The 12,778-nt window shown below is 35.7% G+C and overlaps 1 protein-coding gene across 1 annotated transcript in view; it reads left to right on the plus strand.

Annotated features, from left to right (window-relative positions):
• The first annotated feature begins 805 nt into the window (after positions 1-805).
• The window catches only part of MYO3A (myosin IIIA), a 230,374-nt gene continuing 218,401 nt past the window's right edge, over positions 806-12,778 (plus strand). Inside the window, exons 1-2 of the mRNA XM_078074084.1 lie at positions 806-973; positions 3,824-3,958. Coding sequence (XP_077930210.1) covers positions 806-973; positions 3,824-3,958 — 303 coding nt within the window. The remainder of the gene's footprint in view (positions 974-3,823; positions 3,959-12,778) is intronic.

Consider the following 12,778-nt stretch of genomic DNA (forward strand, 5'->3'; position numbering starts at 1 on the left):
TTGAATGGAGCACTGGGTGTTAATATGCAAACAATGAATCATGGAACACTACATCAAAAACTAATGATGTAATGTATGGTGATTAACATAACATAATAAATAAATAAAAATAAATAAATAAATAAATAAAAAGAAAGAAACCACAGGCAGAAAGTGGGAGGGATTCATGTCTACTAAGACCCTTAAGCAAGAAAGAAATGACTTTAAAGGGTCCCGAGTGACTGGTTTGTAATGTCTGAGAGAAGAAAAGTTGAGACATGAGGTGAGGACATTAAGCAAGGGCCATACGTTAAAGGACCTGGTAGGTTGTGTTAAATTTCATCCTAAAAGCAATATGAGGAGACCCATTATTGGGTTTTACATAGAGGAGTGATAATAAGACACAGTCACTTCAAAATGTGGGATTTGCCTTGACGACATTGAGTTTTATCATCTTTAAGGTTAATTTAAATTTTTTTGATGCATTGTATTAATATCTGAGTATAAAGCAATATATCAAAGTGATTTAAATATGTGCCTCTTATTTTAATATGAAAAGAATGAAGAGCAATTAATATGGGACTATATTAAACATAGAAATAAAGCCCTGTTTACAAAGCATTATTGAACTCATTAATCTGTTTGCAAAAAGAATTGAAATTAAAATTTTCTATAATTCTGAGTACATTTGGTTACTGCTGTATATTTTCCATCATATCAGTGAAATGTTAGATAATTTCCCATGAGTTTGTTCGTGCCATTTAATATCCCCAATCAAATGTAGCTGAAACTGTACTTTTTCTCTCCAGTGATTTAAACTTGTGAGATGCTTCCATTAACTGGAAAAACAATCATCTTTGATAACTTTCCTGATCCTTCTGATACGTGGGAAATCACCGAAACGATTGGCAAAGGAACTTACGGGAAAGTTTTTAAAGTATTGAATAAGAAAAATGGCCAAAAAGCAGCAGTGAAAATTCTGGACCCAGTTCATGTATGTCACATTGTTTTTCCTCTTTTCTGCTAATTAACTTTGTTTTTATTTGTACTAAACAGTTAAAAAGTCTGTAGCTAACTTGATTTATTTGTCACAGTGTCAATTGAAAATGTAAAAAAAAAGTCTATTAGGTTTTTGTCGTTTACATACTTAACATATACAATAGGGACCAATAAATATTTAATAATTGAACAAATATATAATACAAATAAGTAAATAAATAAATACAGCTCTTAATAGCTGAACAGTTGATTTTATGTTATTTTAAATTTCAAAAAATTGTAAGAACCCAGACTCAGGGGTCTAGAAGTAATTCTCAAATGTCATCTTGGCCAGATCTCTTTTTCTTCCTGCATTTATTTAGGCTTCAGGAAGAATGTCTTTTAAGCTAACCCAGAAATATTTTATGTTAAATTATATTTCTTTCAGAGATGGGAAATTAATTTTCAGGTTTGCTGAAATGTTTCCAAAGCAGAAATGGTATTCACTTATAATCAGGGTGAGTTTCCTTGTGAAGAATTGAAATTGCATGTGTAGTCCTTATGGCCTCTTCAACTGATGCCCCAGTGGGGATCCTCTTTTGCTTTTTTTGGAATAGCAGTTGTGATAAGGGAACCTTCTAGGCTTTTTTTTTTTTTTTTTTTTTGGCCTTTAAGAGCGTAAAGAAGTTGATAAGGTTCCCCCCTCCCCCCTTTTTTTTTCTGGGAATGAGAACTGGCTGTTTTGGAACATTTTCAGCTCTTGGGAAATATGTGTAGCTCTCCCACACCACGTGGGTGAACCAGAATGAGCTCAGTGATCACATAATCCCCAAAGTTCTATTGAGAGCAGTTTCTCCACTTGACTCTTGCACGCATAATGGGATGGGACATGACAGAGATGTCGTGATGTGTTTGGGAAGGACGTGGGACTCCTGGTCCTTGTCATAGCTCTTACATTAACAAACTGTAGGACTCTGCAAAAGGTCTCCCGGTCTCCGTTTGTGCATTTTAGGATTTCTTTTTCTTATGCTTTCTTTGTTGATTGCTTATTTCTACTAAACCCATTATTAACTACAGCGTTTCATATTATTTTGAGCAGAGGAGAGGGAGAGTGGGGGTTTATTTTCAAGCAATATATTAGATACATTGGAAGGAAAAAAGAGAGAGAGAGACAACTATGTGCAGGCTTAACTGATGCTGACTGTTTTCATAATCCCCTATTGGGATTATCCCCTAATGGAAAGTTCTTACCGTTTTTGAAAAAGATTTTAATTGTTTATTTGAGAGAGAGAGAGCGAGCACGAATGGGGATTGAGGGTGGGGGGCGGGGCAGAGGGAGAAGTAGACACCCCACTAGCAGGGAGCCCGACGTGGGGCTCCATCCCAGGACCCTGAGATTATGACGTGAGCTGAAGGCAGATGCTTAGCCAATTGAGCCACCCAGGCACCCCAGTTCTTACCATTTAAACTGAAGGCAGAGAGACACAAATTAAGCTGTACCAAAGTGACTGTACCTCTCTCCTCTGGTCTTTGCAAGTATGGGTTGGGGTTCGTGGTGGCAAGAGAAAGGGCTCCAGCTGGATCCTGTGTCTGGCCCCATAACCAGCGTGTCTCTCCCATTCCTCTACTTCTTAATGGAGAAGGACAAATGGATTATGGATACATATAGCCATTATTCTTTTATAATTTACTCCTGTTTCTTATCCTATGAACCTTAAAAATCATGTTTTGTTCTATTGCTTTAATGAAATATATCGGTTTCATAACTATGGTGTGAAATTGGTTCTTTTGCTGCCTTTATTCTTGTCAGTACATGTATGTTTTTCTCAGAGTTATTTATTTCCCCTTCATTCATCATGTCACAAGCCAAATAAAAAAGATTTATAACCAAGAGATTATAATCTTAATAAAATAAATTTAAATGCATCCCAAGCATTTTTCAGAGTGGCTTTTTTTTATTAAAAGAGTCTTACTATTATGAGTTTTGATATAGTATGTTTCTATCTGAGAAAGGGATAAAATGAATGGGATTAGAAGGGAGGAGGCAGTGGACTTGCAGGCTAGTCCTGCATCTTACACTAACCAGCTCTGTGACCAACCTCTCTGAGCTTTAGCTTCTTTTTCTCAAATTGGATCTCTGGTCTAGAATTCTTTCTGGCTCTGTGATTACATGATTTTGTCATAAAACAATGTGGACACTAAATGTTACCATAAAAACAGTATTCGAAGGCTTTGTCTTATTATTACTCTGAGTTGTTTCATGTATTGTGGTTTCTAAAAACATGACTAAGTAGTTATCTTGCGTTTTTGTTGGCAGATGTAGCAACCTGTTCTACTTCTGGTGAATGAGCCTTTAGCTAACTAAGGCTGTATGCCATCTGATGTATAATTTTATTTTACTTTTTTGGAAAGATAAGAATTTATTGCTTGTATGACTAGCTTTTGAAAGCTTCTACATATCCTGTATTTCAAAGGAACAAAATGAGCCAGCTAAAAGTTTTTATTTCAGATCAATGGCTTTGCCACTGAAACAAAGTTAACACTACAAAGAAAGGAATATCCTCTGGAATCCTTCTTCATGTATGTTTCTTTCTAAGTGCATACAAAAATAGTCTTTTATTTGTCCCTTTTTAACTCAATGAAATTAACGTAATTAGAGATGTATTTGATTAGCGGGAAAATTACACTCTCTCCCCTTACATAATGGCCTGAGAAGTTTCAAAACGTACTATTGAGCACATTAAAAGCCATTATTATAACCTTGCTTTGACAAAATTAAATTCTCTATCTGGTGATCTCTAATATGTCTCTTTGACATAATTCATGTTTTTCTCATGGTTTTCTTCCTATGACTTTTTGAAACCAGGATATCGATGAAGAGATTGAAGCAGAGTATAACATCTTAAAGACGCTTTCCGACCACCCCAATGTCGTCAGATTCTACGGGATGTACTTTAAGAAGGATAAAATAAATGGAGACAAGCTGTGGTTGGTTCTTGAGGTAAGTGTTTCAACATTATTCTACATGTGGAAATTTACAGTGTGGTCTTGGAATGACTGAATGTTTATGTAATATTGACACCATGAAACCCTTTAGTATGTTCCTGACTGGTCACAGACTCAGCAGAATGTTGTGCCCCATTCTGGCCTTGTCCTTTTAAGACACATTAAGAAATTAAAGAAAAGCCACGAAGACTATGAATGACTAAGAGGAAGCATCTCCACAATAAAAGACTCAAGAAACAGGGATTCTTTGCCTTGCAGAAGAACAAGCTCAAAAGGGACTTCATTATAATATTGAGTTATTCATCTGTATTTTGTGACAGAGGCTCTGTGCCAGGTGCTAGGGTATGAGAGAAAATTAATGTAAGTGAGGCTTCATTAGACAAAAATGGTAAGCTGTGATTTTTTTTTCGGTCCTCACTGAATACTAATGTCAAACTACAGAACCAGGTATTTACATTTATGGGGAGAAAACCGTATCAGAAATGGTGTTGAATACTAAGTAAGTCACCCAAGGGAAGCTGTAGAGTCTCCTGAGAGTAGTTTTGGACAGTTCCCTCTGATGCAGGAATACATATGGGAAGGTGCCCTGTTAAGGTAACTGCCAGTCCTAGAAGAATGTAGTTTTTCTAATTTTCATTGGGTATTATTAAAGTGAGGTAATCATTAATTCTGGTAAAATTCACAATTGTTTTAATAGTTGCTTTTATCAAACTCAGGACCAGTAAAACCTTCATTGGTTCACTGTAATAACATATATTTATTGTGTTCATTATTATTTTATTAGCATTTGATTATTGTATTTCTTTCAGAACATTCTGTTGATTTTTCTGCAGTGACACATAAGTTGTATTGTTTTCATACTTTATATTTTTTCTGTTATGGTTTTTAAATGATTTTTTAACTGATTTTAAATGGCTGATCATTGTAGAAAATACTTGAAACTATAAAAAGAACCACTCTCAACATTTAACATACTTCCTTCATCTTTTTTTTTTGTATGTTTAAAATGATTGGCAGTATTTTTTATGAAGTTATCCTATTTTTTCACTCAATATAATTTCAGGTAGACTTAATCATTTTTACCCTTTGCAAAATAAATACATTCACCTGGTTAACAAAAAGCAAGTAGAACCAAAAGGCTTGTAATACAGAGCAGTAGTAATATGGATCTCGTTATAATACAGAACAGTAGTAATGTCGATCCAGTTATTATACAGGGCAGTAGTAATACAGATCCGGTTAGAGCAGTAGTAATGTCAATTCAGTTTAGCAGTGCCGCCTTCTCCTGAGCAGATCTGTGCTTTTGATGTGTATCTGGAAATGCATGGCTGAGTTTCTCTACTCTTTAATTTTGTAATCTGTGTTCTGAATTTTGGCAAGGTTGCCAATCGTGCTTCTAGAATCCTTCTCCACAGTGGAGTTCTGCCACATATCAGACTGACCTCTCTGATATCTCTGCTGCTCACCCAAATGGAACCCACTGTTCCCTGAATCCCTTGGCCTCCCCCTTCCAAGCTTACTTCCCTGTTTTACACACCGTGCAATAGTATGTGCCTTCTTCTCATTATCCACTGTACTGATGCCACCAAATCCGAGTCCCTTCAGTTTCTCTAGGGAATAAAACCTCCAGTCTCTTGCCTGGATGTTTGTGTATGTGAGGAGTGCTCAGACAGGCTCCTGGATGTTGATATTTTGTATGTGGGATAAGACGGTGTCAAGTCTTTTGATTGAAGACTTCCAAAGAGTCCCTTGTTTTCTGCCCCTCCTCTCCCAGCTCCTGGGTTGATGTGCCGGGGTAACCACAAAATAGTTCTCACTTAGCGCTTTATTTTGTGGCTTTCTCTGCATTACCAAATCAGTCATCCTCACTCAGTCATCTGCTTTCCATATTGAAAACGTTTGTTGAAATCTCTTGTCTACTACTCTCCCTTTTTCTGTTCTCTTTTTTCTTGTGGTTCATACCTTTTGATTCCCTTACTAGCGTTTTAATGGAGATTCATGAGTGGGAGGAAATACATTTATATGCTGAATTGGCCACCTTTAATTGAACCATAGAGCCTTTCAGAATTCTGAAATAGTATTTCAAGTACCCTTTCAGAATCTGAAACTGGTATTACATTATTTTATAGAAGTTTAAAAGTTTTTTTTAAATAACCAGTTGTGTTCTTTAAAAATAGGCAGCATATTATGATTTGAGAATTACTTTGTTTTTCTCCATTAAGTTTAAGATTGCTTTATATTTGTAGTTAAATCACTATTAAAACAAAGCAAAACTTTTATTCATCTAAACTTGACTTTAAGTAATAGAATGTACATTATGAACTTAAAACATTTTGCTTTAAATAAATGGAGAATTTTCAAAGTTTACTTCATGTTTGTGTTTGTGTATTTGAGATCTAATGCTGTGCTGATCCTTAAGATCTGTATCTTTATATCCTTTGAAACATTTTCAATAATGCATCTTTAATTTTTTTTCCATATGGGATCATTGGTAGATTAACATTTGAATGGAGATTCAGGTAGGCCTAAATGGGCAAGGGTACAAGGTATAGATCTTTGCCCAGAGTTTAAAAAAATTGAATGAGGTCTGTCATTGTCTTTTATGCCTATCAAATCTGTATTCTAATTATATTGTCATTTCTCAGTCTTGTCACTTGAAATTAGGTGAGAGTTGGAGACACCCGAAATGTTCTTTTGTGAGAGCAGAAAAGATTGATTAAAAGGGTTTGGAACATCCAGTACAAGTAAAGCAGCTTCCTGATATAATGAATCAGTAGAGACTTAACAGCTTCTTTGAACTTTGTCCTTGTGTTTTATTATCAGATGGAGGAATTAGAAATATCCCTAAATGGCTTGAGAAAAAAAAAAAGCTGGTAGTTTATTAAAATGGTATTTCGGAAATCTGATCTATCTGAACTTACAATGTGGGGGAAAAATAACGGAAAGCAAGAAGTTGGCAAACTGTACATGAGATAATTGATTTACATATGTAAATTAGACTAATTATATACACACTGAAGTGGCTCGATGTACAATTACCTGATTTATAAACACGAATGGTACAGGTGCTGCTGTAGAGGCACTTTCAGAAAATTGGTTTGTGGCATCAATACTTTATTCTACAAAATGACTGCTAATTATACCTCTTATTGTAAGAAAGCCCAAATAAATTATTTTGCACGAGGATAGCCAAAGAGTGGCCAGAGAGAGGCTGTGATATTACCCAGAGTCATGCTAACGGTGCTGGGCTCCTGGCGTGAATCTGCTTCGAGAAGGTGTGCCTGGCGGGGGTGGGGGGGGTGGGGGGGGGGGTGAGTGATCCGTGACACCCCTCATTGTCAGCCTGGCATGTGGGGAGGCCATCCCAGCTTGGACATACTCTTGTTCGGTGACATTTCATTGTGAAAAATCGTTTTATTTATACTTCAATCCAGAATTCAAACCCTAAGAAAAATAAGATTTACTCCACTCTGTGGGCCTCTTTTCTCCATTATTTAGTTGTGATTCTTGAATTATTCCTTTCAGTTTGATATAATTTTTCTCTTTCCTGTATTTTTCCTTCGTACTTCCCTTTCATTTTGTTTTAAGTTTTTGAGCATGAATAATATACAGAGCCCTTCTGGGGAATTATTTCCTTCTCAATTCTGTATGTTCACTTTCAGACGGGCTAATTATTGCCCAGATTTAGGAAAAGAGCACTAGTGCTAACCCTCTGAAATTCCAGTTGCCTATTTGAAATGAAACTGTCTAGTAACAGATGGGGTAGAAAGGTTTCTGCTGTGGGAACCGATAGAATGTCTATGGGGATTTTTATTGTCACTTAGTATTTTAGGTTTTTCTAATGATGTAGGCATAAAGGGAGAACCTAATACCTTTTTTTACTTATGCCCCATTTTAAAATATCATACATATATTCATTTCTACTTATTGTTACCATATTTCTTGACTGACCTGCTTAGTAAAATGTAGATACCTCTTTTGGCTTTGTGCTTCCTTTAATTGCTAGTGTCTGTTCTTGAGGGTCAGTAGCAAGGATGGAGGGGGCCAGGGAGGTGTGAGTTGGTCAGGTTTCTGCCTATGTTTATCACTGTCCCAGGGGACTAAAAACGAAAAGTCAAAATTGAGTTAAATCAGTCTGGTATTTAGCATTTGCTACTGGTGAACATGAAGGAAACTGAGATTTAACCATAATTTTCCCCTTCTTGGTTGGATGAACAGCCACGTTTTAAGGATGTAAGGAATCTAGTCTTCTGTCCCAGGGGCTCTTTGCTTAGTGTGCCCTCCACCATAATGGAGTCAAAATTCAGGGTTGGGACATCTTTCTATTAAGAGACCCCCTTCCCATCCCATTTTAGCTATAATTTCTCCTTTCATGGTGGTGCTAGAGATTGCATTCTGTGATTTAGCTGAATCGGTCCTGATTTGTTCATTCTTCATAGTAACATTGCTTTCTCTCATTGCTTTCCAATCATAGCAGTTTTTCTCTTTAACATTATATCCCTTTCAAGAGATCAAAGGCTAGAAATTACAGGTAGTATTTGGAAGCACAAAAATTCAGTAAATTGTTGTAAAGGCACATTTCAGGTAAACGAAGTGGTTTTCATAGATACTAAATACCACTTTGATTCTCATGCGTTATTGGCTCTTCTCTTTTTATACTTACATCCAGTAAGTAAAGTAAAACCTGGCATGAGGAAAGGAAGCATAGGATGATAGAAAGAACATGAGTCACCATGAACAAGTGGTTTTTAGTTGCTCAGTTAACCCTTTAATGTTACTGTGCTGAGACAACAATGTATCAGACAGGGCCACTGCAGGTTTGTATGTGCGGGGGAGGGGCCAGGGGAAGCAGGGCAGGAGTGGGAAGCTAGGCTGAGTTGCCCTAATAGCACAACATTGTTCCTTCCTTCCTTTAGCTGTGCAAAATTGCAGTGGAGTAGCTGGCTGACATGATGATTCCTTTCATGTTCTTAAGGCTGGAACAACCCTTCCAGGTCTCCTATAAAAGGCTGTTATTTGGTGTACTTGCAAAGAACAGACAGCAAATTACCTAGAGTCGTTTCATTTTATTTTTTTTATTTAAAGGTCAGGATGGAAAAAGCAGTCTAAATGTACTTCTTCATACTCTTCTAATGCAGGAATTATATAAATAATAAATATGATGCTTGTATGTCTTTCTTCCCTATTAGTACTCCAGTGATTGCAAAAACATCTGCTCTCTGAGTGCGACTAAAATTTATAGTATTATTTCAGGGGGAAGAAATTATGAGGTCACCAGAGATATTTTGCCATTTGGCAAATCAGTATATTTTTACCATCCACATTAAAATATTTCTGCTAAGTTTTTTTCTTTTGTTTTTTTTTATCTTGTTTCTAACATTACCAATGTTTTAGGGCATTTTTTCCAAGAATTTTGAAACCTTTTAGGGTGAGGGAATTGTTTTATATCCTGATTTATTGGTTACATGATTGTATACAAATTACCAAACAACATCAAACTGCATACTTAAATGAATTTGTCAATTACATTATGTGTCAATGATACCTTGAAAAATACTGCTTCTAGCTTACACCCTAGAAAAATAATGTGAAAATTCATGTTAGAAACTACCCATTAGGAAACATCTATTAGGTGATAATGCCATTCTCATTAATATTTTATCAGTATTTTATTGGAATGCAGAATTTGGTACATTATTTTATTGAAATTAATCAGACATCCACACTTTGAAGAGGTACTTTCTAGACCATGTGAACAGATGGCCTTCTGTCATTTTGTATGTGTGTATGTGTGTGTGTGTAAGTGTACAGAACTTGCTTTTTCATACAGTCATTTGTTAATTCCATAGATACTCTGTTACTTTGCACCAGGCCCAAGTTAGAATGATCTATACCTATTAGCGCCCCTTTCTCTTTTGGTAGGTTTGGGGCATCCAATAGAGAACCAGAAAAACTCTGTCATCATGGTGCTTATAGCCTAATGTTGGAGAAAGAAAATGTAGAGCTAAGTAAACTAATTAAATAATTATACATTTTTGTTAGTGCTATGAAGAATATAAATGAGATGTTAATAATGAAAGAGAAGACCTTTTATGAAAAGAGAAGTCAAAGAAAGCCTACTTGAGTAGGTATCATTTTAATCTGCCACCTGAGAAAAAAAGGATAGTTTGGGTACTTTTATTTTTTAATATTTTCTCCAATACTCTGATGATAAGAATCACCTTCATCTCAAAGCAAAAACTCTGAGAATGAGCTCTTGGTAACTGTTTTTTATAACAAGTACTAAAGTGATTCTTATCAAAAGAAAGTTCAGAAAACACTGTCAGGGGTTCTCAAATTTCAGTGTACATAAAAGTAATCCTGGGCTTCTCCTTCTGGCCATGATAGTAACTTCTGCTGTTCTGTTTTTATACCACAAATAACTAGAAAACTGAATAAAATATATTTTTATATACAAAACACTTTACAAACATTGGAAAAGAGCTTAGGACTATGACATTGATAAAGGAAATAAATAAGGGGAGCTCTACAATCACTTCAGCTTTGTCCTTGGAGGAAATTTCCAGACCACAGGCACAAGGAGGGCATTCCCACAGAGGTCACCACAATCTTGCTGAACTGAAAAGACTGGAAAAGCAGATGTGGCTGAGATTTGCAGAGAAGAGATGATAAGCAGAAAGAAAGCTTCAGAAATCTTCATAGGGGTATTTGTTCAGAAACCAAGCTGGATATATATGGAGCAAGATTTCAGGTAGTTGGGCAAAGAATCAGGAAAAGAATTGCTGAAAAGTAGTAACCTGAACAACTACCAGAGTTTGTGCAGGGTTGAGAGATGCTTGAGTTCTGACCAACCAAAATGGAGAAACTTTGTTGAACACCTGAGGCATTTAGTAAAGCCCCTCGAAAGGTTATGCATTAGAGGGAGGACTATACTAGCCCTAGAATAAGAGCTACCCTAGGCACACCCATAAAAAATTCAAAAACAAGGCTTGAAATGTTCATGTTTGTCCATAAGTAAATTAACAGTATGCCAGAACAAAATTCAACATTCATTAATGGAAGACAGCAGAATCCAGGAATTCAAATATGAAATTAATAATGTCTAGCATCCAGCAAAAAATTACTAGATATGTAAAGAAGCAGGGAACTGTGATCCATTATCAGAAGAAAAATCAGTCAGACCCAGAAATAACGAAGGTGATGGAATTAGCAGGTAAGAACTTTCAAACAGATATTACAAATACGTTCAAGAATTTCAAGAAAAACCTGAACGTAACGTTGAAAGAAATGGAAACTATAGAAAAGAACTGAACATAATTTCTAGAACTGAAAAATATATCAGTAGTGAAAAATATATAATACTGAGTTTAATAGCAGATTAGAAGTAAAGTGTATGGAAGTGAAGATCAGTGAATTTGAAGACAGGAAAATAGAAGCTGTCCAGATGAAGCAGAAAGAAAAAAAGAAAGGGGGAGATAAAAAGCCTCTGTGACCTATGGGACATTACCTAGTATTCTAACCTACATGTAATTGCAGTCTGAAAATGGGTGAGTGTTGGGGGAGGTAATGGCTGAAATCTTTCTGAATTTTGTGAACACAAAAGCTGCAGCTATAAGAAGCCCAGAATCTCCCATGTAGGATAAACAAAGAAAACCACATGAAGATATGCCATAATCAAGATATCAAACACTCAAAATGAAAAAAATATTTAAAGGCACCGAGACGAAAAAAGACACATTGCATGTAGGAGTCAAAGATAAGAGTGGTCACTGACAACCAATGCAATAGAATGATATCTTTAAAGCAATGGGGAAAAAAGTACTCTCAACAATTCTGTGTACAGTGTAAATGTTATTCATAAATGAAGGCAAAATAGACATTTTCATCAAAGAAAAAGAATTTACCACCAGAGATATGCACTATAGAAAATGTCAAAGAAAGTCTTTCAGGCCAAAGGAAAATGATTTCAAATAGAAACTCAGAGGGGTGCCTGCATTGCTCAGTTGGCTTAGCATCTGCCTTTGACTCAGGTCATGATCCTGGGGTCCTGGGATCGAGCCCTGCTTCGGTCTCCCTGCTCAGCAGAGAGTCTGCTTCTCCCTCTCCCTCTGCCCCTCCCCCACCCCACCCCCAATCGTGCTCTCTCTCCTTCACTCTCGCTCTCAAATAAATAAATAAAATCTTTAAAAAGAGATGGAAACTCAGACCTACCAAAAGAAAAGAAAAATACCATTAGTGGTAAATATAAGGATAAATAAGAAACTTTTTATTTTGTATTTTAAAAAAATATTTTCAATAATATTATTTTAATTATTTTTAAAAGAAAAATCATGACTTAAAGCCACAATTATAGCTATATATTTTGGGGGTTTTAGCATGTAAAACTAAAATGTATGGCAAAAATGGCAAAGAGACAGGAGAGGAAAAATGGAAATACACAGTTTTAAGAGTTTTACATTACATGTGAAGCGATGTAATATTATTTTAAGGTAGACTGTGGTAAGTTAAAGATGCATACTGGAAGCACTAAAGCAACCACTAAAAAAAAATAAAATGAGTAAGTATAGCTAATAAGCCAATAGAGGATAAAAATGAAATACTACAAATATTCAAACCAGAGAAAGTGGGAAAAAAGGAAAAGAAGATTAAAAAAAACAGAAAAAATAGGAAATAAATAGCAAGATGGTAGACTTAAGCCTAAACTTATTTATAATTACATTAAATGGAAATAGCCTAAACTCTACATTTCAAAGGCAGAAATGGTCAAATTGGATAAAAACCAAGACCAAATACAAACACACTTGAAGTATATAGC

Source organism: Halichoerus grypus, chromosome 6, assembly GCF_964656455.1.
Source record: "Halichoerus grypus chromosome 6, mHalGry1.hap1.1, whole genome shotgun sequence".
NCBI lineage: Eukaryota > Metazoa > Chordata > Mammalia > Carnivora > Phocidae > Halichoerus > Halichoerus grypus.